At 28.0% G+C, this 27,911-nt stretch overlaps 1 protein-coding gene and 1 long non-coding RNA gene across 2 annotated transcripts in view; one reads left to right on the top strand and one right to left on the bottom strand.

Moving 5' to 3' along the window:
* Positions 1 to 27,911, top strand: part of LOC139425977 (uncharacterized) — a 260,368-nt gene that overhangs the window by 121,403 nt on the left and 111,054 nt on the right. The gene's annotated exons all lie outside the window — the stretch shown is intronic.
* The window catches only part of LOC107436281 (dnaJ homolog subfamily C member 11), a 34,222-nt gene that overhangs the window by 4,629 nt on the left and 1,682 nt on the right, over positions 1 to 27,911 (bottom strand). The window contains exons 2-16 of the mRNA XM_043043503.2: positions 26,998 to 27,127; positions 26,844 to 26,917; positions 23,438 to 23,539; positions 23,206 to 23,267; positions 21,947 to 22,124; positions 20,784 to 20,851; positions 17,997 to 18,061; positions 17,788 to 17,912; positions 15,249 to 15,328; positions 11,629 to 11,745; positions 8,140 to 8,295; positions 5,794 to 5,863; positions 4,379 to 4,497; positions 2,402 to 2,495; positions 1,354 to 1,508 (exon numbers count right to left, since the gene is read on the bottom strand). Coding sequence (XP_042899437.1) covers positions 1,368 to 1,508; positions 2,402 to 2,495; positions 4,379 to 4,497; positions 5,794 to 5,863; positions 8,140 to 8,295; positions 11,629 to 11,745; positions 15,249 to 15,328; positions 17,788 to 17,912; positions 17,997 to 18,061; positions 20,784 to 20,851; positions 21,947 to 22,124; positions 23,206 to 23,267; positions 23,438 to 23,539; positions 26,844 to 26,917; positions 26,998 to 27,127 — 1,581 coding nt within the window. The 3' untranslated portion in view covers positions 1,354 to 1,367. The remainder of the gene's footprint in view (positions 1 to 1,353; positions 1,509 to 2,401; positions 2,496 to 4,378; positions 4,498 to 5,793; positions 5,864 to 8,139; positions 8,296 to 11,628; positions 11,746 to 15,248; positions 15,329 to 17,787; positions 17,913 to 17,996; positions 18,062 to 20,783; positions 20,852 to 21,946; positions 22,125 to 23,205; positions 23,268 to 23,437; positions 23,540 to 26,843; positions 26,918 to 26,997; positions 27,128 to 27,911) is intronic.

The raw sequence follows: 27,911 nt of genomic DNA, 5'->3' as shown, positions 1-27,911 counted from the left end.
TGTTAAAAGAGAAAATGATGAATCCAAGATAAAAGCTGAGGGTTGATATATGGTGAGATACGAGGACATATCTGTTGAAGAGCAAGAACTTAAAGTCAATGTAATGGCTGCTGTGGGAATCTATAGAAAAAAGAGATGAAATATTCTACCAGAAGGAAAACATGGTGAAAAGAATTGAGCCCCCTGTACTGGGTAATAACAGAGGACCTTATAAGTTTGCAGTTATGTGTGATACAAAAGTTTCTGAATTTGCTTCATGTACACTTTTTCTCCCTTGCACTATACTGTTTAAATATCTTAATTTGCACTTGTACATTATTGGGATAAAAGTTGGATACAAAGTGAATTTCGCAATGTAAGTTACTGTAACGTAAGTTACCCATTTAAAAAATTATATTTAATTTATTTTATAAATTAAAATCTTAAATCTAGGCTTAAGAAATATTTAAACATATCAGAAAAATGATACATATAATCTTAATTATGCAACATTTGTATAAGAACAGAATTTTGCCTTCAAGCATATTGCAAATTTATGCCATTCCTTTTTCGGTAACGTAAGTTACCACACTAATTTTAGGNAAGAAATATTTAAACATATCAGAAAAATGATATATATAATCTTAATTATGCAACATTTGTATAAGAACAGAATTTTGTCTTCAAGCATCTTGCAAATTTATGCCATTCCTTTTTCGGTAACGTAAGTTACCACACTAATTTTAGGTTTTTACACTGTTTAAATTAAAAGATATTATTTGTTTTAATTAGATTCCTTTTGGTTTCGATTGTAATTTTAAGAAATCACTTAATTTTAATGTGCTTATTAGTATTATTTGCCTGCTTTTAAGTTCTCAGTGCATTAAAGTTTATGTGAACGTAACGTAAGTTACCGTAGAATAGCCCAACTTTAAATTGATGGGTAACAATGAAAGTACACATAAAATGAAGTATGAAAAGTGGTAAATATATCAAAAGCTCTTGTGAATAATGTTACAAATACAAACTATATTAAAATTTTAATAAACTTTTCATCACTAGTACAACATAATTAAAAACTACAATTCTTGATTTTATATCTAAAATAGTTAATAAAAAACTAAGAAATTTTTAGATAAAGAGCTATTAAAATTTATGTTGTTGTCATATGTATTTAAAATTGTCCAAAACTCTAAAAGATAATTTAAAGTTTTTTTAAAGATAATGTTTAACTGGATAGTAACTAAACAAATCAATTAAGTTAAGCTTTACTTTAAAAATTAATGTTTCTTTTAAAACAAAGTTAAAAATTAGGAAGAACCTTTAAAATATGAAAATAACAATGAATAATAGTATTACAGGAAGCAAACGTACAGATTTTACTATTCTTAGAAATCTACTATCCTAGGTATCCTTAACATCTCACTGTCTTTGATTGTAATGGAATGTGCAATATTTCTATACAAATAATTCACCAACAATGATTTCTCTTCTCCAAGGCATGGGTCATAAAATCCAGGCATATTGCTCTACATAAAATAGAAACAAATTTCATGAAATATAAACATTTTTATATTAACAGTATGCTATAAAAAAAATTTAAACATTAAAAAAATTTGCAAAATAGCTACTTTCCAATATTTTGCAGATTTTTTGAATACCTTAACTTGCACTAATGAATTTAATGCAATTTAAGGCACTCTTGAGTTAGTGCCTTATTATTTTAATGTTAATAACAATAGCTCTGCTTTCATCATGTTTTATATTTGAGACTGTCCATAAATCAGGGTTGGCAAAAATCATGATTTTTTTAAATAAAGATAAAAAAAAATCTGATTTATTTGATGCAAATCATGTTTTGTTGATTTAAATCAGACATTTTTTACTTTTTTGCATTTACCAAAAAAGCATCTAATGAAACTTTTAATAATACTTTTACAATCAATCCAGCTGTTTAATGTTTCTTAACAGCTATTTTGCAGACATTCACGTCTTTAAATATTGAGAAATAATTGTAAAAAAATGCAATGTTTATTTTTAAAAACTTTTTTTAACTTACTAACCATGAATTTATTAAATATAAAACATTAATGCACCGAAACATCAGGATGCATCAAAATATCGTGATGTTAGAGTGCCGATATGTCGCAAAACCAAAATCTTAACACCTCCCAGCCCTATTCAGGGGTTCTTCCAATATTAAGTAAGCACCTGAAAGGGGCGGGGTTATGTGATTTATTCATTTTAGCTAACAAGGGGAGAGTTTCCAAAACTGCCAAAAATATGCTCACGGAATATTAGAACAGCCCCTCATGTCATTTACATTAACTCTTATTAGTCATTTTTAGAAAATAAAACTGTAGTAAATGAAACCAAATTAAAACAGTTTAGGATGATCACTGAATATTCAGTGATTACATACCTTGGGTCTATCAGGAAGAATAAGCCTTGAATCTTTAACTAAGCATTGGAGTTGTACTGTTGTATTAGCAACTTCCAAATTTGAATCAATTTGCCTGAAAAATTAATATAACTTGGCTGTATAATCAATATAGAAAATATTTTAATGTTACTGCATAATCAGCATGGAAAATAACTCTAGACTTAAAAAAAAAAACATTGAAAATGATTTTACATTGCCATGTAATCAGCATTGAAAATATTTTACATTACTTTATAATGAGCACTAAAATAATTTATCGCTGCTATATTATCGACAGAAGAAATAATTCAATCTTGTCACATTATCAGCCTCAAAAAAATAACTTAATATAGTTTTATAATCACAGAGTGGTCAACAACTCAGAAAGAATAATTTCAATACTCAGAAAGAATAATTTCAAACACTCAGAAAGAATAATTCCCATACTGATTTTATCATATTTCTTCCATTTTAATATAATACTAAACTCATAAGTAAGGCCCGGATTTTGATGACATTTGCATTTTTTTGCATTTTTGGACATTTTTTGTCCTTTGGAGCATTTTTTAAGATTTATAGGGCATTTTTCTTTAAATTGTTTGGCGTATTTTGCATTTTAAAGCATTTTTTAAAAATTTTTGTTAATTTTTTCCAATTTGTATTATTTTTTTATCATTTTTTATTGTTACACTTGCTTCCAAAATATGAAAAAAATCTCTAGGATATTAGCAGGTGAAGCAACATCTTTTCAAATTGAAGAAGAATTGTCAGTGTGAGACCGTCTTTTTCAAGTAAGCACCAATAACATCAGTAGACGTTGAAAGAAGCTTCTCCAGGAATAACAATTTACTTTCAGACAAGAGACGCTCGTTTACATTTCAAAATATCAACAAAAAAAATTTAATAATCCAATGTAATTCTGATATTTAGTAATATTATGAGATGGAAGTTGTTATATTCATTAAAGTTTCTTTACAAAATGAAAATGTTTTGGAGTCAATATATTTTCCTTTTTTTTTTGTTATTTTAGGATGTAAAACATATTTTTCAAACTTTAATGAACGTAGAACCAGTATTGCATTGCTTTATATTTTTTTAAATGACTCATAATAATTTTAAAGAGTAAAACATTGTTTTAGTTTAATATTTTTATTTAATTCACATCATAAGGCATTTTTAGCGCAATTTTCACATTTTAAAGGGCATTTTTCGCACTTTTTAAGGGCATTTTTCGCATTTTTTTAAGGGCATTAATTGAAATTTTTTAGGTCATCAAAATCTGGGCTCTACTCATAAGCATGCATTTAAAGTTAAAAATAAAGAATTTTCTTTCTTTTTTTAAAAAAAAAATTGACACTTTAAACTTAAATTAATCCTGACTTTTTGAGTATTTTAATGAAATCCCCTGACAGATAAACTTTGCTCTTCCGGGTTTTCCTGTTCTGTGGCTACTTTGAATCATAATTAAAAATAGCTTATCAGTGCCATACAATCAGCATTGTAAACAATTTAGCACTGTTATATAATCAGCATTGAAAATAATTTAGTTAAATTATATAATCTTTAATTATAGAATTAAAAACAAAGAATTTTCTTTCTTTTTGAAAAAAAATATTGTAAGAGAATTTATTTTTTCGAAAAAAAAAATCAGGAACTTTAAGCTCAAATTAATTACTTTACCCTGACTCTTTGAGTATTTAAATGAAATTGTCTGACATTTTCCAAATTGATAAACTTTGCACTACCAGATTTTCCTGTTCTGCAGCTACTTTGAGCCATAATTGAAAATACCTTATGATTGCTATACAATCAGCATTGTAAACAATTTAGCTCTGCTATATAATCAGTATTGAAAATAATTTAGTTTAATTACATAATCAGCACTGAAAATAATTCACCCAAATACATAATTAACCGTCACAGCTCGATAATAAGTATTGGAAATAATTTAACAATGAAAATAATAAATCGTCTTACTCCATATTCAGGTTAGATATGCTGTCTGTATTGCCATAAATAGCCATCGTTATGATTAAACCGTTTTTCCGTTTTTCTTCTTCCACAATTCTTTTATATGTTTCTTGCATTAACGAGACCTGGAAAATTTGAATTAAATAGAAATTGAGCAGATAATTTTGTTAAAAAAGTTATAAAATAGTTCAGAAATTATTCCTAATATGCAAATGCCTCATTCAAAATAGTTTTTGAATAGGGCATAAGTATTGGGTTGAAAAAAAATTACTAAAAAAAGGAGTGAAAAAATTTTACTTAGACAATTATTTTGATTGAGGCATTGGTATTATTAAGTGTCCTTTTTATATTATTATTAATTATTGGGTTATTATTAACTGCGCCAGATTTATTTTAATCCTTCTAAAATGGAAAAAAATATTTCAAACTCATACTCTTAAACAAGTTAAACAACAATTTTAGATCATTTATAAAATCTATACATTGGCAGAAATTGAAATTAGCTTCAAACAAGATCAATTTTATAATAATTATACGATTTTATAATATTTATAAAATCGTTCTTGTCTAAAGGTAAGTTCCATTTCTGTTAATACGCACTTTTTTTTATAAATAATGTAAAATTGTTTAACTTGTTTTTTAACTTAGTTTTTAATTTTGCAAATTTTTTTGATTTTATTATTTATTTATTTTTAAATATCGAAGAATTTAAATGTTACATTATAACTTCACAAAAATATAAGTAAATACAGTACTTTTATTAAAACAAAGAAATATGACATAGTATGCAAGGAAACATTGCTTTATCTATTCTGGTTCATTTTATATTTAATCAATAATTATTATGGAAAATAAAAGCTGACAGATTAAATTAATTAACACGTAGGCATTCTTAATACTTTATTTAAATGAAATTATTTAAACTAACTAAATTTTTTGCTTAAAGTTACAAAAACTACATTTAAATAAGTCATTTTAATTATACTTTGACCTTCTGATAGTCTAGCTTATAGAAAACTATTTTTTAACCGGCATGCTTTTTTAAATAGTAAATTAGTTTTCCTACAATTATTTTATGGAACAACAATATAGAAAGAAATTCCAATAAAAAACTTATTTGTTTGTAAAATAATGAAAATAATATATTGGTATATTAAGTTGCAAAAATGTATATAAATAATTTTGGAAAACTTTAAATCATTATAAAAATCCATCTTTCAACATGCACATTTTTCTATATAGTACATTATTTTTTTGAATGCCATCAAATTGTGAAATTTTAGAAAGAATAGAAATATAATTACACATTTGCTTATTTTAAAAATAAATAACTAATAATGGAAATTAAAGCTTTTACAAAATTATAAACACATAATTCTAACTTAAAAAACTTGATAATGTTTAACAAAAGTTGCACTTACAGCAATAGCAGCTTCTTTTCGTTTTTCTGCCATCTTTTGTGCATTAGCTTCTTTATTTTTCTCCGACTCCCTGGAGAAAAAAAAATATTTATATTTAAAATATAGGGTGAATAGTACAATTCTACATGTGTCGACATTGGAGGAAAATTGGCTGTGTCAGATAGTTTTATTTAGGATCTATATTGGCTGAATAATGGCGTTAAAATACTGGGTGAATCGTACAGTATTATATCTGGTATCTACTGGTTGAGTTATGGCTATAAAATAGCGGATCAATTGGGACAATTTTAAATGGGGTCTATATTGGCTGAATAATGGCTAAAAAATGCTGGATGAATTGAACTATTCTGTATAGGGCCCACATTGACTGTAAAACAGCTTTAAAATATTGGGTGAATTGTACAATTTTATGTAAGTTTAATATTACCTGATAAGGGCTTGTAAAATATCAGGTTTATCGTACAATTTTATGTAGGGTTTACATTGGATGAATAACAGCTATAAAACATTGGTTTAGTGGGACACCTCTATATCGAACCAACATAGGCTGAATAATGGCTATAAGATATTGAGTCAATCGTTCAATTTTATGTAGGGACTATATTGGCTGAATAACAGCTATAAAACATCGGCTGAGTCAGACACTTCCATATCTAATCGACAGGAGTTGAATAACGGCTACGAAATATCGGGAGAACTTAACAAATCTGTATAATACTGATATTAGCTAAATAAGAGCAATAAAATATCCAGTAAATTTACAATTTTATATAGGGTAAACATTGAATGAATAGTGGCTAAAAATATTGGGTGAATCGGGCATTTCCATATTGGTCAAATATTGGAAAATAATGGCCCTTTAAAACCTTGATGAGACAAAATTGGTGAATATTGACCCAATGAGTTCCCAAGCTTTTTTGCTGCTAGGTTATATTGACAACTGCGTAAATATTACCAAATCCTGGTAATTATTGAAAGAATCGAGAATATTTTGCACAGAGTTATAAAATTAGTTTATACAAAGATAATTTTTCAAAAGAAAAAAAAAATATTCAGTAGTTATTTAATATTTTTGTTTTAGCATAGTTTAATAGTAAAATAAAATCCTTGAATTGTTAATCCTCTCTCTATCTGAAAGGGATTGATAACTTTATGTTGCAGTCAGGGTGCACTAAAGACGATGCTATTAATGATTTACTATTAAAGTTGAATGAAAATTAAATTAGAAAAAAAAGTTCTTTTAAAAAATACTAAGCACCTCAAGCTATCAAACCTCTTCTCATTTTTTGAATCTTACTTATTTTTATGATAAGAAATATTAAATGCAAACCCCGGTAAAAAAAGGGGGGAACGTAATTGTCCATTTATTTAAGATAGTTCTATCTTTCATAATTGTTAAATTTGTTTTCACACATAATTATATCAGTTAAGGGTAATTTTAATTGATGCTAAATTTTATTCATCGATCCCATTTTCAAGACCCCAAAACAAATGGCATTTCTGCACCAAGAAAATGACACTGAGTTAAGTTAAAATTGCTCAAGAAAAATTATGTTCCTCCGATATCATTTTGAAGTCAATGAAGGTAACCCCTAAGAACTATCAACCTCTATTAACGACCATTTACTATGGAATAGAAATTGCTCGCTAATGAGAGGCTTCACTGCATATATATAAACATTGGTTTCATAATACTTAAGAAGTATTAATTTGGTGGCCCAATCTACTTATGTTGCCATGCTCACATTGATCATGAAGTTTATCTGGCTTAATAAAAAAGATCTAGGAACGGGCAACAAACTACTTTTATTAATGAGTGCTATAACCAAGTGAGTATCATTGAGGCTATCTGCAGTTATATCAATAGTTTATATCAATGGCACTAGTTCAATGTCAATGAAAAAATTTCATATTTTAAATCTCTCTCCTTAACGATCTAAGTAAAATTTTCGAACGATTTTTCAGTTTCGGGGCTAAAATTGATCCTTTCAATAAGTATCCAAAATTCAGGACAATAGAGCAAACAGTTCTTCTGCAGTTATAAGATAGACTCATAAACTCTTCATTTTATTATTATAAATGTAATTTCCTCAAATCAAAATTTCGTAAGACTTTACTCCAGCTATAAACTTAAAATTTCTTAATATCATTTTTCTATCCATCTAAGATCAATAACTTACTTTCAAGAAAAACTATTCAAAAGATGGTACATTAATTGAAACTAGAAAGGTTTTATAGCAAGGAAATGAATTATTTCATGTCAAAATCCGAATGTTATATGAACTGATTCTAAAAAATATGCAAAATAACAAATCTGTGTTTAAATAAAATATTTAAATGACTTACTTTTGTTTTTGTCTTTTGTTATATGGATCTATGAAACAGACTTTTAACATGTACCATCCAACTATAGGAACTGCTGTACCATAAAATATGGCACTCGGAAGTACCTCTTCTGATAACAGAATTGGAAAAATATACGACTGGTTTGCCCTTGTCACCCTAAAACAAAAAATATAAACATGAGTGATTTTATTTCATTAGGAAAGTTGAAAAAAATTTTCATAGGTAGTTAGAAAAAATAGGAACACTTTGAATGACTTTCGATCATGATTGGATTTTCACTCATTAAGACCCAAACATAATGGTTCAAGGTCAAGTGCTAAGAGAATATGTTAAGTTACAAAATCAGACACAAAAATGTACTTTCCCTGAATAAACGTTTCTTTTTTTGACGGATTTAGATTCTCGAATATGGAGAAGCTAAAATCTGGGTAGGTAGGTAGGTATTTAATTTATGTCACACAAGAGTTGCTCAATGGGTTATTGGCGACGGTCTGGGAAACATCCCTGAGGATGATCCGAACATTGATCTCCAGCAAAAGGGATGGCTCCCCTGCTTTGGTAGCCGACGACCTGGGTGCAAAGTTGACCGCTTTACAGTAGAAGATTTTAACGCGGACAGATACCGCACACCCTCGGTTCCTACGCTGGCCGATCAAAGTGGTCACCCTCCCGCTTACTGACCGCAGCCAGTGATGCTTGACTTCCGTGTTCAACTGTCTTTCAGATCAGTCAACCGTGGAGATCTGGGAAATAGGGTCCCAATAGTTTGGTCATGAGAGCGGTTGAAAGTTTAGAATTATTATTAAAAAAACGAATTTTAAAATTGTGTGCAAAAATTTTTTGATTTGCTTAAAAAGTTCACAAAGTATGGCAAAATACCAAAAAAAAAGTAAAATTAACATTAAAAGGTCCAAACTTTTAACTGCTTTCGGGACCAAAGAATTAAGACTATTTCCCATATTGTGGCTACCTTCCCTATTTTGGGGGTCAGAGATCAAAATCTTTTTATTTTTTAAAAAAAGGCATGTTTATTCTGTGAAAATACTTTTTTGTGTATCATTTTGTAACTTATAATATTCTCTGCACTAATTAATTAGCATATTAAAGGTTAGCTCCTGATCAATTATAACTGTCATACTCGAGATAATTCGAGCGTCGTTGTATTTTATGCTGTTATAATTTTTAACACTCGAATATAATCGAGAATTGAAAATAACAATTTTAAAGCTAAGAAAAAAATCATTTTATTGATATTTATCATTTACATAGGATTGTAAGCTATAACACTAATTTATTCAAGAATAAAATATAGCCTCTTTCCATGGAACAAAAGCGTAGCATATCAAAATTGTCGACTGAAAGAAAAGTTGAACCCGGAGCAGAATCAATTTTTTTACATAAAAAAAATTAGATTTTTTTGGCCGGTTTTTTTCAAAAAGAACTGTGCTAAAAAATTACAATACAGAGAGTGTGTAGTGTCACAATTATAGTAAAATATGCTTTTTTGAGAGAAGTTAAAGCAGATATTGTAACATACATGTGTATTGCATACAGATATTGTAACATTCATACATTAGAGACAAAAGAGCAACTTTTTAACTCCCTTCCGAGAATCTGAAGAAAAAGATAAATTTTCTTGAAAAAAAATTAGTATGTTTAGAAAAGACAGGAAAAATAGCTTTGGGTCTGTAATGGAATCGGTTAATTAGATACTTTGGTTAATCAGAGTCTGAATAAACCTTGTTCTATTGTAAAACAAAGATCAAAATTGTAGGTGGTCCAAAATTTTAGTCAGACCACCATAAAACAATTACATAGATGCCAACCTTAGGAATCAAAAATTAGGAACACTATATGCGACAAAATTATATGCACCCATTACGAGAGAAAGACAAAAATTTAACTATTAAATAATAACATTAATAGACATATACTTTAATACCTTATGTAAATTAGTAAAAACAAATTATAACCACTATCTTTTGTGGGAAATTTATAATATTAATATTTTATAATTAGGAATACCGGTATAATAGTTTAAAAACAACCATTACCTATTAATATATAATTATTCTTCTCCAAATTATAAAACACAGGTAAATATTAAACTACATCATAAACAAATATTTATGATACAAATGTTTAAATACTATGATAAATTTTTTAACAGTTGTTTACAATTCAATTTAGTGAAATGATCAGCAACAGCTATTGGAATAGTATTTTCCAATAAAAAGTCACTAAAAATTACTTCTGCACAATAATCACAGGAAGCGCAATTGTGGCGATCAGAACAAAAGATTGGTTTAAAAGCAAAAATACTGCAATTTTACGAAATTCAGATTTTTTATTAAAATATCAGATTTTCAGATTTGATTTAAAAATTAGGAACAAATCAGTAAAATTCTGGACAGTTGGCAGCTATGCAATTACCAGTGTTCCTTCAACCAGTCATCTTTGTATAGGGGTGGTATACTGTTTTAGTTTTTTAATATTTAGTTTAATGTGTTGGTCTATGTTTTTATAGTTTCTGAAATATACTAAAGAACATTAAACAACTGGAATGGGGCAGAGTTCCTTAACTGTTTTGTTTTCAATGTAAATATTTGCCTCTTTTTGAGGAGATTTTCAAAGCTAGGAAAGAGGTTGGACAGGTATAAAAAGCACTGCTTAGAGAGGAACAACCAGGCTTCAAAACTGGTATTTGTTCAGATTTTTAATGAAGATGAGGTAAGTATGTTTAAGCTGCAAGCTTGGTTAATTTTGCAATGTCACAAAATGAAAAGATGACTAGTTGTCTAATGAAAATTCTAAGATTAGTAAAAATTATAGTGGAAGATTGGACAGGTCTTCCTCCCAGTAGCTCCAGTTAATCGGATCTTTAAAATTTTTTTTATATAAGTGCACAGTTGTTAAAAACCAATGGTAAGTGAAAAGCTTGTAGCTCTGGTTCCAGCAAGTGGATTTGAATGAAAATATAACTTGAGGTTTTAATAAAAAAGTTAAAAATTTTACCAATAGATGTTGTTGTAGTTCTAAAAACATGCATATACATAAGATGATAAAACTGTGGTACAATTTTAAGATATTGCTGATCCACAAGGTATGAAAAGAAGACTGTTCTCCTTTAAATTTTGAACAGTTTTGATTAACTTCACTACAGCTCAATCTGTAGGCAAAATTTTAAACTATTTTCCAAATAAAAACCTCTACTGCATGATCTACATAAAATACATGTAGATTTCCATTTAAATTTGTTTGGAAGAACTAGAGCTAAAAGTTCCTGAGTATCGATCATCAGTTTCTTTTAATCGCCCTGTCTTTCATGTATACTTTGGTCATAGTGGTTGAAATAAAAAAAAAATGTAATGATCATATGAAACTGTGATGTTTTCTAATGCAGTTAAACCTCCACACCACAAAATCAAGAGTTATTTTTCCCCTTGTTAATCTTCGTTTAATCTAAGGATTAGTTTGATAATTACTCACTTTAATTTCAAAGTAACACCAGAAGGCACACCAACTACCATAGCAGCACCAACATTACTTAATTTGGTCAACTTCTTTTCACACCCATACTCCAGTATAACACCAAATACTCCCAGCCTAAAAAAAAGAAAAAAAAATTTAAAAAATTATTTAAATTTAATCACATAAAAACAAGAGCAATTACATAATTTATTTTTGAGGTATTTTGAAGTTACTCACACGTCACATATAAAATTTAAAACCTATTTAAATTATAAAACAAATTGCTTAAAAAGCAAAATAGAAAAATCTATTATATAAGTTATTTATAAAATACAGAAGACTCTACATTAATCGGAATCCAATAACCCGTTCCTCCCTCCCCCAAAAAAAACACAGACTGCAGCTGTTGAAACAAGTGGGAAGACTGCATTCGTCTTAACTATTCTTTCCTATTGTATTGACTTTGACTTGTCCAGTCGACCTTAAGTACCGCCAAACAGTTTTACTCACATTCTGAAATGCTAGTGGGGTGGGACTTGTGGAGAAGTAAAATTATTAAAACAAATTACATTTTCTATCCTTTTATTCATCAAAATTTAGATGAATATGATTATTCACTCATCCGGGATGAAGCATTTCCCGACCATCTCAGTTGATTGAGAGTCTATTGTATTTATTCTTAATTTTATCTTCAATAAACTTTAATTGAAAGTTAAATTTATAAAATATTAAGTAATTATAATATAAATAAAATAATATGACATCTTACTTGTAAACTGACACTTAATAATTAAGTTTCCTGCTAATTACTATTTAAATTTTAAACTAGATAATAGGTCAAATAGTAAATAGCTAATTTTCAATTCATTTAAGTCCATAGAAATTTTTTGAGACATAATTTTTTGGTCTAACATTCATTTCTTTTAAAAAAAGCTTTTATTTATTAACGTAATTAGTTATTTTGAATAAACTTTTAACTTGAATTGTTACAGTGATTATTATAGTTATTATTTCTTATTAGCAATAATTATTATTAGGTTAGTAGTAATGTCATGTTTCTTATTTTCAAGCCAGATTTGAAAGTAATTTTTTTACAACGTGTTAACAAGAAGAAACGTGTTAAGTTACATGTCTACTTATTAATAAGTTTGTTTGCACTTTCTTGATTTAGACGCAAGAGCACTTTAGGCACTTTCTTGAGTTTCTCAAAAGAGTTAAAGTTCAAGCTTAACGAAGAGAATTAACAATGATTAGAGGTATAAACAATTTTAGATAAGATTCCTTATTATATTGACTGTCAAAGAACAAAGACAACATCACTGATAAAAAAAAATACCACTTCTTATAAAGACACATCCGATATATGGATGAGAGGTAAAAACAAGAGTCATTAATTGTAGTGCTTACTAGATGGCGCTAACCTAAGCAAACAACCAATGTGAGTGTGGTTTCCTACTTTTCAGCTCATACAGTCAATAGTGCCGCGTAATTAAAAAATCAACAAAAGCTACAAAAAATTTAAAATTGAGATTTTTATACATTTTTGTATAATAAGATAGGTAGAATCCCGAACCACCCCAGGGGGTATACTGAGATTAAAAGTTAAAATATTATATTAAATATTTAAACTAAAAATACAGTAAAATGTTGCCAAATGTCAGTAGTGGTGATCAATTAAAAGTGGATTAGCTTAATATTAAGGTAATAAAAAACACGATTTAAAATCAATGGAGGCTAAAAGTGCCAGTGTAAATGTCAAGAATTAAAATGATGATAATACTAAGGAAATTAAAGATAAAAATAAAATCATTAAACTAAAAGTCAATGAGAGCTAAAAGTCCCTAAGTGTAAAAATGGCTAAAAGTAAAAGTTGGAAAAGTTTCATGAAGTCTAAAATCACATGTAGACAAAAGTTCCAAATGAAAAAGAGGCTAAAAGTTGATCAGTATAAAATCAAGATGACATGTTCTATTGTTGGTTCATGACTGGGATCAGTTGATATGAGGCTCAAATGACTTCGAGGGTATGTTTCGATTTTTGTACGGTAAGCTAAATATTGCAAAAAAAATTTTTGTTTTTAATAAAATTCATTTCATCAGTTTTCTCAAAATTTATTTTCACATTCATAGCAATAGGAGGAAATTATTTATCAAGTCACTTTTCTCGGAATCAATTGTGAAGCAGTTACGTTGTTTTTTTAACTGCACGGCAGAATACTCTACAAACATTTTTAAGACTCTTTTAATATAACATAAACAAATACTTTAAATTTTATTTATGTTTTGGCAATTTCTTAGTGAAAATTGTTTAAGCAATTTAAAATTTGCAGTTGATTTTGCAGCCTTTAACTTGAGATGCACACTTTTCTGCTTTATGCATGCCCATTTCTTAACCTCTTACCCAAACAACTGTAATATTCAGTTTTCCATCCAATGCAGAGAAACGTAAAACAAATTTTCTGTGAGGCAGGCAGCCTGTCCTACCATATTGTTTCACTTTCTCCCCTACTTGCATTAATAAATATTTTATATTAATTTTAGTAAGTTGAGGAGTTTTGTTATATTAATATTAACATACAGAATATTGCACACTGAAAAATCGGGTAGTTTGGCATTAATGTTGTCAAATACTACAAATAAGATGAAGTTTATTTGATATTTTAATTTTAAACTAAATTGGTTGAAAAACACTACCAGTTAATTCATTTTAGATTGTACTAATAAAAGTCACTACAAATAAAGTTTTGGTACTTATCAGGGTTGGCATGATTAATTCAATCATTTTTTTTTTTAAATAACCCTTTGACTTAAGTCAAAAATATAAATCCATACATTATAATTTATCTATATTTATTGTAGTGATTTATTTTAAAAGTCTGATTTTATTGAAGAGAAATAATAAGATGGGGTAACATATGTAAATTATTTGATGGTCAAAATAAACTAACAAATAACAAAGCAAGATTAAATGCATGAAACTTTTAAATTATAAATTTACATTGGCTAATAAGATAATAAACTTGTTACAATTATATCCATTCAGTTATATGTTGATTTAAAAATTATATGTTTAGTTATGCGTTCTTTAAAATTTATTTGACAAGTAGTTTGTGAATAAAAATAATTAAGTCTTGTAAACAAGAGCAATTAAAAAATTTTGAGTTTTTTAAAAAGTTTTCCGATTTAAATTAATTTATTCGTCTTTATAAATCAACTGACAAATTGGGTATTCATCTTTAAAAATTTGTGAGTGTGTTGATCTTGAATAAAATAAGCTGTGATTTTATTGATTCAGTGATTGGTTTGTCTTAACCTCTTCATTATCTCGGTTCACTTATGAGAATAGATTCATTTCTTAGCTTCTAAAAACACACTAAAAGAAAATTAATAGTTTTACCATCACTGAAACATTCGTGAATATTTAAGCTTTCTGGGAATTTTGCAATAAATGCAGAACATATAAGTTATTTGGGTAGAATTCCACATAAACAGAAGCGATTTTCAAAAAATGACGCTAAATCCACATGCTCAAAAATGTGACTGATTTTAAGTATTACATAATTTAGTTATTCTAAGTTATTATTCGTTATTTTTTAGGTCAACAAGTCTTTGGAATTAAAAGAATAAATTTTTGCTTACTTGACTGCACATTTTAATCTTCCTTCATCTTCTAGCTTTTTTGTATAGCTTAAGCTAATATGACTTGTTCTAGGACTGAACTAAAATGTAATAAAATTATAACTATTAAAATAAAATATTAATAATAAAATAGAATACATGAAAATACAGATATCAGAATTTTTTGATTAAAAAAAATTGAGTTTCCTGCGCATTTGCTGTTTTGCTAACAGGAAAAAAAATTCAGTCTCTTTTTTTCAAGTACTAATCTTGTAACTTTACTACCTATTTTGTGTGAATATATATATATACAACAAAATAAATAAATACAAGAAAACACGAAGAAAGTTAAGAAAAACAATAAGTTTCATTTATTGCGCATAAGCTGCAAGTAAGCAGAACTCAGTAGATAAGTTCAAAATGAAGATAAAACAAAGGAAAATTATAGACATAAGAAAAAGGGGAGGGGAATAATAATGGGAAAAAAAATAACAAACTGGAAAAAAAAAGATTTATTTTCCGGATTTTTTAAAAAAATTTCATCCTTTTTCTTTTTCTTCCAGTTTTTTTTTTCATTATTATTTTCCCACCCCTTTTCATATGTCTATAATTTTCCTCTGTTTTATCTTCATTTTGAACTCATATATATATATATATATATACATATATACAATATAAGAAAGCACTCTGTTTTGCGGATATAATCGTGTGGGCTGATGAAAAGATTATATCTTTTTTTTACGGTTTTTTTAAGTAAAATTTCATCCTTTTTTTTTAAACTGTAGTTTGTTATTTTTTTACTTATTATTTCCCACCTCCCCTTTTTTCATACGTCTATAATTTTTCTTTGTTTTATCTTCATTGATATATATATATATATACAGTACAGAACCCGTTATCCGGAAATCAGAAAACCGGAAAACCAAAAAACCGGAACGAAATTCGATAAATTTTCCCGCCATTTTTTAAAAAAAAATTTTTTTTTTCTCATAAGATTTTAGGATTTTCTTTCTTTTTTGAAAGATGTTTACCTTACCATCATTTTGGAAATAATCATTAGTGTATTACTTCATCGTTTTTTCTTCTTTTTAAGATTATTTCCACAAAAAAAATTTTTATAGTCTGGTTTAACAATAAAAAAAACGGCTTTTTGTAGCGATTCAGAAAACCGGAAAAATCAGTTATCCGGAATAGCGATGGTCCCGATCGTTCCGGATAATCNTCTTTTAGTCTTGCTCATTCTGTCAGGATATTGTTTTACTTTAACTAACACATTATATATATATATATATATATATATATATATACAAAATATGGTTCAAATGAGTATGGTATGGCAAGAATTGTAGTCTAACGTTCTACAAAAGTCATTAACATGCATGAATGACAAATTTGTCACCTTTAAATATTGCTCCCTGGCAAGAAAAGTGACACAGGTCAAAAAACAGCATTTGAGAAAAATCAATGTAAAGAATACTATAAAACTTATTCTGAAATAGCACAATCTTTATCACAATCTAGAGATGACACTTTTTGAGCTTGATGGGGCACTTCATGCATATTTTTTGTCGACATAGCCCTCAAATTGCTGTTTTTTGACTTGTGTCACTTTTCTTGCCCGAGTGTGATATGTTTGGAATTTAAAAAATGTAACAGAAAATAGTTTCTTGCACCGAATTGCATTCATTTAAAAAAAAAAAAACATGAATTAATTTCTAATTCTTGTATGTGTAGTATAGAATTCGAATGTGTAGTAGTTAAAAGGAATTATTGAAAGTACCCAGCACAAAAATTTTCAAATTTACATGATGAAATTTCAAATTTACATCTCGTGTTGTGCTTTAGATTTATGTACTGATAGAATTGTTCATCAATAAACTAATATTTATTTTCCCTTTTAGAATCGACTTTATTTAAAATTTTATAATTTTTAGATAATTAATTTTTAATAAAGTATTTTGTTATCTCTCAGTTTCTCTGTTTTGCTTTTTATAAAGTAAGATGGCAATTAATAATATTTGACGATAAAAATCTGGAAAATAAAGATATAATCTTTTCACTGGTTCCCACGATTACATCAGCAAAAAGGAGTGCTTTCTAATATTGTATCAATATAGGCAAATCAAAATATATCAATAGTGTTAGGAGCACTCAAATAAAGAAGAAAAAAAAATTTGAAACAAAATAGAATAGAACATATTAAGTAAAAACATTACATAAAAACAGAAAATAAAATGCAAAGGAAAAACAGAATAAAACATAAAATAAAACCTATAAAGCAAGCAGCAAATTCAAATGAACTTACATGAATGGGACATTTTTCAAGAATGATTTAAAATATTTTCCTAACAAGATTGCCAGATTACAATATATGAAAGCAGAAGTGCAAATTGGGGTAAAAGAGTAAATAGAGGGGTTTTGTTTTATAGTGCTAGAATTGAACAACATTCTGGCACGAGAGCTACTATACTACTATTTACTACTACTAGCTAAATACTACTATTTAAATAAAGATACAAACAAGTTTACTAAGTTGAATCAGTTCACAAAACTAAATTACCTGTAGCCCAGCGGCAAAATGATTTTTTTCTGTATCATGTGATATGGTTGTAGTCATAGAAGATGACCTTCCTGCTTTCCAAGTTACGTATCCTGATGTCCTTTTCCCCATCTGACGTCCAAACACTAAATTTTCACAAAAACACTCATTAAAAGCATGAATTCAAATGACACTATTTTTAATCTATAATCAAACAGCTGACTTCTTACTTAATTCAAAACCAGGTGTAAAACCAGTATTTACAAAGTTAACAGAAGTTTGGGCAGTACAAAAGCTAGAAACAAAATACATTTATTAAAATAGAAAGTATATTCTAAAGCAAAAGAGAAAAAAAAAACAATCACCGGATAGGATTAAATGACTACCTTTTCATAAATTGGACAGAAATTTTCATATTTTTTAGGTATAAGTCAATAAAGGGTGATCAATTTCTGAAAACTGTCCTGGAAAATCATCGGGTTCCGTGAAAGGGTTGCAGGGTTTTGAATTATTAGAAGTTTTTCTAATCAGCAACGACTTTTGAAACTTGCAATATAATCAGCCCTGCTTAAATGAATACTGTTGGTTTCAGCCAATTGTATTCAAATAAGCGGTTTATATAATTATAAAGGAGCGCATTAGTCCATCATAAATGCTATGTTTTAACAAAATTTTAATTTGAAATAGTGTAGCATAATGTTTTGAGGAAATATACTCATTTTAATGAGGAATAAACAATTATACTTAGAGCTATTAGCGTTTGTATCATAAAATATAAAAAACATTTAAATTTATATAAATATTCTTCTTCTTTCTTATCCCCAAAATTAGCAGGGCTAAACAATGTCCATGAAATTCATGGCCCTGAGGAAATCGGCCACCATAAGTGTGTTATTAAGAATGTCCCTTTTGTCCAGACCAAGACAGTCCAGGATATGTTGGGGGGAAGCCTGCATATTGTGGCACCTGGGGCAGTTAGGGTAGATTTTAATACTACCCTCAAAAGAAAGGGACTTAAGGTGGCCGCTGATAAGCCTGGTAAGTGCAGTCTGGTCCTTGCGTAATATAAATATTAATTAATGCTAATGAAAAGTATTACATAAACGTACTATAATACTATTAATTTATTACCAGAGATAGCTGTAATTAAAGGCAGTAGCGTTAAACAAGGGTATTTTAACTCGAATAAATTTCACTCGTATAAGTGGGTTATTATCGTTATATAAGGGTTGCCACAGAAAAAATTAACAATATAGTTGCTTTTAGTAGCCTAAAGCACAAAAATAGTTGCTGAAAACTATGAAAATAGTTGCCTAAATATGAGCAAAAAGATGACTAAAATTTTATTAAATGTCTTAATTGTCATTTAAAATTATCCATTTAGTCAAGTTGATGGCAAATATGATAATTTTTATATAAACATTAGTGTTCTAGCACTAAATTTTTATAGCAAAAAAATTTGTATATTTTTACAGAAAATTAAATACTTTTAATTACTAGAAATCAGGCAAAAAAATAATTTTTCATTAAAAAAAAACATACTTTTTCTAAAAATTTTTCAGTTTAACCAATAATTGATTCGAAAATATATATATATGCATATATATATATATATTGCGAAAAGTGATTATTCAAATTCGAAATTCACGCATCGTAATAGTGTATTAAAACTTGGGTTTTTTAAAATCATGCAGAATTTTATTGCAATAACCATTGAAAAGGGGATCGAGAAACAAAATAGATTTACAATTCAATCTGTGCAAATTGAGCGCATTGAAAAGTGATGACTCAAATTTGAAATTTAAAATAATTTTATTTCTTAAGGAAAAAAAAATAATTGTGTTCAGAATCTACCGTGGGCTGCAGGTTGTCAACCCAATTTATGCAAGAAAAAACATGGCTAGGAGAACAGAAAAGTCTCCCAATAGTCGCCTTTTCCTGAAATGAGTTGCTTTTTTAGCCTTTTCAGGCAAAAAAAGCTGCCGTAGTCGCCTCAGGTCGAAAATAGTCGCCGGCAGCAACCATAGATATGCAGTTAAGTAGGCATATGTATCTAATGAATAACCTATTATTTATTTATTTTTCGATTATTTTTACGAAATTCTTAAGTTTATATGGCATCTAAAAGAAGATAATTTTTCAAAAAATTCTAATAACAATATATTGAATAAATTTTAAAAAGGATATGCATTTATAAAAATTTGCATCAGCATATTCCAATAGCATCTCTAATTCAAAGTAAAATAGCCAGAAGCATAAATATGTTAATTTCTCTGACAACCACTCTCAATGTTTTTCACAGTTCTTTTTCGTTTTCATTTTAACGAAAACTTCGGCTAATAATACACTAAGAACAGTTTTGGAACTGAACGAGTTCCTGCTAAAGACCAGTTAATTCAATTGTCAGTGATAAAAACCTAATTTTAAGTCGATTATCAATGAATCTAAGAAAAATTATAACTTCTCCCATTAAATAATTTTGAAATAATTAGTCATTTTACATAGGTTTTTTATTTTTTCATAATTTTTAAATAAACTTATTTAAGAAATCAGGCTCCACTAAAAAGAACTCAATCATTTAGGGTCCATTAGTCAAAAAAAAGGGACAAGAAAAAATGGAAACCATTTCTCTAAACACTAGAAATTCTTTTTTTCCAAAGAAAAACTTGTCAATGTCTAAACTTTTGTAAAATTTGCAAATCTTTATAGACGATAACGGTGGAAGGTTAGTAATTTTTAAATTATTATAAATGCATTATTTTTGTATTTTAAATATTAGCATTTTGGCTCTGACTTGGAAAATCATGACAAACTTCTCGTAATATTATGCAAACATTTTGCTGGACTCTTATTGTATTTTTATTAAAAAGACCTTGCATTTGAAGTACATTAGATTTTTATTCATATAAAATTCTATTAATTATGAATATGGAATCTTTACCTCTTAATTTTCAATTAAGAAGCACAATAAAAAACACTCTTAACAAATTCATGAAAGAATTCTCAAAAAGACATACCTATGTTTACCCATGGTTGAAAATCCTTTTAAATACACCAAAAGACCATTACCAGCACCTAATGAGAACTTGAAAAAGAAAAATGACAATACATTTATGTACTCAAATTATTAATCTATTAAAATTAAAATATCAGAAATTGAGTTATCTAAATGAAACAAAAGAAAATTACATAGATTTCTATATTAAGCAAGACAAATTGCCATTTGCTTCAAAAACAGGAATTCAACTCAATTTTTAAAATAAGTTCAAAAACATATGTTAAAAAAAAAAAAATTTCTTAAAAAGGGTTTTTAAGGGTTTTAAATTGAAAAAAGGGAAAAAATATTTCAAAACAAAAGGTAAAATATTTAAGCTAGTAAATAAAGAACATAATTAGGAGTGAAAGATGCAAAAACTGTCAAGAGTAAAATTTTCAAAACGAAAAAGGGAGATTTTTTAAGTTTTTAAGTGAATGAAAAAAATTTGATGCAGATCACTTTGCCTTTTTTCTTTAATAAAAACAACAACAACAAAAAACAGTTTTTCTCTAAAAAAAAAATTATGGGATCTGGTCAAAAAATAGAACTAAATAAATTTATATATTTAAGATGTATGATGATTGCATAAAAAATAAAATTAATTCAAATAATTTCCCTTTCTTTAAGAATCTAATCTTACATTAAATAAAAAATATTAGTGTAAGTAGTCAAATTAAATTAAACCAAAGTACTTTTCTTCCATTTTTTTTTCATTAATTCAGTTTTTAAAATAAAATTATGACTTTTGGAAGAAAAAACTTATTTTGCTAAAGTAATATACCCTTAGTATAAAGTAATATAATAAAGGAAAAAACTACAATACAAGAAAGGACTATTCCTATAATAAGGCACATCACAAAAATTGATTAAAAATGCTTTTTTTTTTATTAAGAATTACTTTTTAAATTTTATCTATTTCCATTCCCACTCAGTCAAAAAAATGTTTTTCATAAAAAATAAAAAGAAGATAAAAATCTATCAAAAGTATGAAAACTTTCATCAATAAACATGACTCCTTTAATTGCAAGTTTAAATATTACACCCTCTGTCTCAAAACATTTTTTTCCACTTTTTTTTCAAATGTGAAAGATAAATAAAAATAATTAATTTAATATTTTTAGTAAAAATAAAATAAATAATTACCTCTCCCCATCTTTTTGCAGAAAAGACTCTTTTTATGGAACAAGAAACATTGCCAGCGCCATTTCCATTTTGTGTTTGAAGACTACCACTTAAATTCAGGGTTTCTGACACACTTAAGGGGGCTTGTACTGACTGAGATATGGACATGGAACTGATTTCAATAGCAGGCAAATTGTAACTAGTTGAAAAAGAAAAAAAGAAATTAGCGAGAAAAAAACACGAAGCGAAAAAAGAAATTGTAATTGCATTATTGCAGCAACTGACCCATTAGTGAATTTTTTTCCTTGGATAGATTTTCATAAACGCCAAAATATTTCAAGTCACAAGTAAGAATAACTGCGATGAAAAGAGAACAAGTAATGATTGTCTACTTGTCGTGCAATGGGCTAGATTTATTTTCAATTGGGTACTCGCACTTCAAGAAGAAGACCAGACACACCCACACATATATATAACCGTCGTTGAACAGAAGACCCAATTTTGGGGTTTACAACTATTAACGTTCAACTCTGCAGCCTTGAAATTTTGAATCCAATCCAGAAGGATCAAGTATTGGGAGAAATTTGCCTTAGTGGAGAGGAAAACCACGAAAACCTCCCAAGGTTAGCCTGATGGCTAATGGACTCTAACTAAATTATTAATACAGGTATCCCAATTTATTTGATTCTGAAAAATCTCAACCAAAGAAAAAAAAACATTTTCTTTTTGATACCAATCTGGCAACTTTTTAGAAACATGCAATATGTGCATTTTGTGATTTTCAAAATGTCCCAAAAAATAATTTCAAGTATTTAAACTCATTCAGTACAAATCAAAACAAGTCAATCAGTCAATACAAATCAGATAACACATTAACAGCTTTTAATTGTGTACTAAAGAGCTAGAGGGAAAAAAAAGATGATAAACATGGCAAAACATGGCAAACTTATATAAGTAAAATTTCAAATAAATTCTAATGCCTAAGCATAAAAATACTAATAAATTATTATGCTAATTGTAAAATTTCAAAACACAATTAAAATAGTTTATTTAGCATTAGTAGTAACAATCTCCAATTTTAATTTGATTCTATTTACATCATTTCTCACATTAATTTAAATCAGATTTTTAAAATAAACATAAGAAAAAAAAATTCAAAAGATCAAATTAGATCACTTTGAATAAGTATAATAGAAAAAAATGATAAAGATATATATATTTATGAATAAAAACTGTAAGAGTTTTAAAAATAATTTCAAAATAGTAAAAGTGTAACTTACAAATAATCATTGTCATAGGTTTCAAATAAATCAGTAGCATTCACTTGAACAATTACAGTGCCCTGCAAATAATACAATATTTACATATGCTTGTATTTTGTTTATCACAAATCTGTTGAAAGATTTTATTGAACTGATAAAGGTAATTTGCGGGCTTCTATAATATATTGACAAATTTACAATGGAAAGAAAATCATACAGTTTAAAAAGTAAACATGCTAAAAAAATTTACTTTTGGATTAGTTCTCTGCTGTAATATTCTTTCTTCTTTTTCTCTAAGAAGTTGTTGAAACTCTTCTCGAATTTCTTGTGGGGTTTTTGTTCGTTCAACAATCTATAAATGAAACACCATTACATTAAACAGTATAAAACTATACTTCACAAGATTAAAATAAGATAACAAATGAAATAAACCAGTGGTTCTTAACCAAGGTTGCGTGGGAGAATTTTAAGGGGGAGTGAGTTAAAAAAATAAAGTAAAACTAACTGTATAACTTACTGAACTAAATTTTATAGCCACAAAGTAGCTAAACTTATTTTTGACATATGTACGAGATATTTGTCGAAATCATAAAAACATCATAATTGTCAGTTGTCTATTAACACTGCAAGAGTTTCTATTCAGAATAGTTTCTTGCTGAGTTGTTTCCCTTTTATTGATAATTTTTCCCCTTCTTCATAAAAATTCTCCAGCATGTTCTTCTTCTCTTCCTGACACATACTTCCTACTAAGACCACCAGTTAGGTTGTTCTGAACATGAAGCTATAAGACAAACTAAGGTAGACAACGTTAAAGAGCACAAAAAATATTATTAAAAGCAGACAGCTGTTTCGGATGCTCAAAGGGCAACCTTCATCAGTGCAACAGAAAACAATAAGAGAACAGAGTAAATATATATAGAAAGATGACGTCACAAGAGGGTTTAGAGCAACGGTCAATAGGAGGGAAGGCTGAACGGAAGACGACGAATAGGAAGCAAGGAACAAAGAGTTTTAGGTTTTATCATAGATTTCCAAACAGGGGAAATATAAGGAACACTTGATAGGTCATTGACCAACAGTTTGGAATTTTTGAAAATATGATAAGACTCGTAAAAATCTAAATCGAATATTGAAGAACAATTTTGAATGACTTTAGAAGAGGAAAAATTAAAATTATGATTAGAGTCCCAACAATGTTGGGCAATAGATGAGCGTTTAAATTCTTGTTTTTTGACATAAGCTTCATGTTCCTTGACACGGCACTTTAAGGCACGCTTAGTTTGGCCAATATATGAATGGCCACATTGGCAATTAATTTGGTATATACCCCAGCTACTTTGACTGTCAATGGGCTGCTTGAGATTAGAAAATTTGACTACCTTAGTTTGTATTTTAGCACAAAGGTCGCCCACTTGTGTATTTATGAAGCTATAAGGTCAGAAAAACATTCTGAAAACTTTTGATGCAGTTAATGATTTGGCAGAAAAGATAGCTCTTAAGGCAACTTCAGAGTTCCGAGATATCTTTTCATTATTTCCAAGATTAAACAGTCACTTAAATGATAAAAAAATGATTAGATGAATGCCTAGCAAGACCACCTGACAGGCTGTTCCGAACATGAAGTTACAAGGTAAGAAAAAGATTCTGAAAAACTTTTGATGCAGTAAATGGTTTCACAGAAAAGATAGCTAGCTCTATGGCAACTTCAGAGTTCCGACCAATCTTTTCATCATTTTACAAACAAAGGCTAAATTCGAAAGAAAAAAAATGGATACTGAACATTTCTGGTTTCATTATTTTCCTGTCTACGCACAAGTTGCTTTGAGGTTACTAGTGCAGTTTTAATCCATACATCTCTATGAGTCTGGATTTTCAGCATTAGCTCACCTAAAATCAAAATATCGAGCAAAGCTAAACATTGAGAGTGACCATTGGTTTGGTTTGTCTAAGTTGCAACCCAATATTAAAAGACTTGTCAAGGACAAACAGTGTCAGCCCTCTCATTAATGTTGTGAAAGTGATTGATATTGACCTCACCTATATTCTTAATTACCACAAACATATTTAGTTCTTTTTACTTAATTCTTTTACTTGAATTTGATTTTTATTTAATTCCTTAATTCTAATAATTTTTTCTAATAATAATAATTTGTTCCAAGTAAAATATGAGTAGTGATATTAAATTCTGTGTATAAAATTATCCTTTCTATATTTTTAATCAATAACCATCTACACTTTCAGATTCAATTGTACAACTTGTAATGACCACATATTGCAGTGGTAGGGGGTGCATGACCTCATATCAGTACTCAAAGACAGGCACAGAGCCTAAAAGGTTGCGAACCACAGCTATAAACCATAAAAAAATAATAATAACAAATTCAAAACAATTTTAATTTAATGATGATAAATTAAACAATAATTGATTTACCAACAAAAAACTCTAAAACTTTGTAACCATTTTATTTCTGCAAGAAATATGATAGTGTTGAACAATAGAAAATAAAACCAATCAGAATATAATTTTCTTTTATTTGAGCCACCAAAACATTTTATGCTAGGAAATGTTATGCCTCATTTATACTTTATATGGGTCTATGAATCAAACATTTAAAAATAATAAATAAATATTTCTAAAATTAAAAAACACAAAAAATCATTAAGTCTAAGAATTTTTTTCAAAAATATTTCACATTGTTCTCTCTCAATATGATACATTTGCCATCGAATAAAGATGCATTAACAAATGTTATGGACCAATTAATCATTTTATTATAATATAAATTAATATAAGTAAGTATAAATTAATTGTATACCTATAAGATATTAATCATAGTAAATTGATCAAGTTATTCATGAATGTCGGACTCTATTACCAGTGTGCAAGTCGACCTCCTAACTATCATAGAGTTTAGGGGGTTTGAAAAGTAAACTTGTACACTGGGATAAACAATATATGGTACAATAATTAATAATGTTTATGAATTAGTAACACAAAAATAGATAAGATCAGAAGACTTTTAAGACTATAACTTTCAAGACTTTAACTTTCAACTACCAGCAAAAATAACTATCTAAAATCAATACTTTCTTAGACATAAGAAGCAATGGATCCTTAGAACTCAGAACTTAATCTCTGAGTCCTTTTTTTTTTAACTAAAAGCAGGACTCTATTTAAAATAATACAAATCTCTATTTTAAAGACATAAATAAATATTTTATGAATAGGGAAAAAACATGTGATTATTTTTAGATTTTGCAATAAGAATTAAAACTAAAATTTCTGTATTAATTTAATTCAAAATTATTTTCCTTTTCTCCTTTTGCTATAAATACAGAAGAAAAAGAATTTTTTTATGAAGTTCAATTTTGCCTACATAAATCAGGCACCCTAATTTTTTTCTATTTCTTGTAATGGTGAATGAATACTTCTGGCGACAAATACTAACTTTTTCTTTGCCCACCCCCACGATTTTTAACATATTTGAATCTAATTCCTGCTTTATACTTAACAAGCTATTTTGAATTCATCTTTTATAAAGAAAAGCAGAGCCAATTTCACTTTCAGTAAAATTTAAATTAACATTGATTTAGACCAATAAGCAGCGATATGTATCTACAGGTATAGGTACATACATATGAGGAACATAATTTACCTGCCATCCTTCGGTTTCCAAACCTTTAACACCCAGTGTGTCATAGATAGCCCTTTGGTGAGGATCATTTAATACTAAAATAAATAATGAAAATTACCTAATTAATAACTAATATAACAAATCAATTATAAAATGTAGAATTTTAAGAACTTACCTTCAAATGCTACCTTAATTTTATTAAATAAAATTTCTGCATTTTTCTTCTTTACAGGATCAAGATGTTTGTCTGGATGATATAATCTGCTAAAACGTCTGTAAGCATTAGTTATCTCTTCTGTTGATGCCTGAAATTTATTTAGACAGCTCAAACACTTTAAATATGCTTTTATAATTTAACATATATCCAAAAAAAAAAAAAAAAAGTTTCTATNTTCTATTCAAAAAAAGATGCTCTACAATTCAAAAATAAAATACACTTGGATATATTCCATGATTTTGAAAAAGAGGATATTGCATATTGAATCCTGATTATATAGATGGCAATGACAGTATGTGCAATAAATCAAAGTGGTAATGAACTTTACCCAATATGTACCGTTTCTCTTAGTTTTTCACAGGCAAATGCTCAATTAACACCAAAGTTTGGTGATGATTTTGGAGCCAGATCTTAAACAGAAATCTTTTTAACACAATCTCACAAAAATATTCAGTTTTTTTTTTTCTTCTTCTTTTTAATAATAGGAAGCAAAATGATACTCCAGGTCTAAGAATTACTAAGTAACATTTCAGCATGCTAAATTTTCAATTTCTGTGATGTACATTGAACTACAAAAAAGCACTCCATTCTTACCTCATGTATTTCATGCTCTGGCGATATTTCGATATCAGTACCTGTTGCATTTGCACCAATTGTTATCTCCAAATGAATCTGTTCAGTCCAACTTGAAATAAATTAAAGACCTGGATGCTCATGCGCTTTAATTTTAAGTGCCTTAGACTTTCTAAGGAGGATCTTACATAAGATCCCCTTTTTGTTGCGGATCTTCTTTCGGTCAGGGGCATCCTAGAGTTTATCTGACATATGTTAGATTAAGAGGATAAGTAAGAACAACTTAAGTTAACCTCTTT

This window comes from Parasteatoda tepidariorum, chromosome 7 (assembly GCF_043381705.1).
Source record: "Parasteatoda tepidariorum isolate YZ-2023 chromosome 7, CAS_Ptep_4.0, whole genome shotgun sequence".
Taxonomy (NCBI): Eukaryota; Metazoa; Arthropoda; class Arachnida; order Araneae; family Theridiidae; genus Parasteatoda; species Parasteatoda tepidariorum.
The sequence above is the reverse complement of the archived record's forward strand: the minus strand, read 5'-3'. Positions and strand labels throughout refer to the sequence as shown.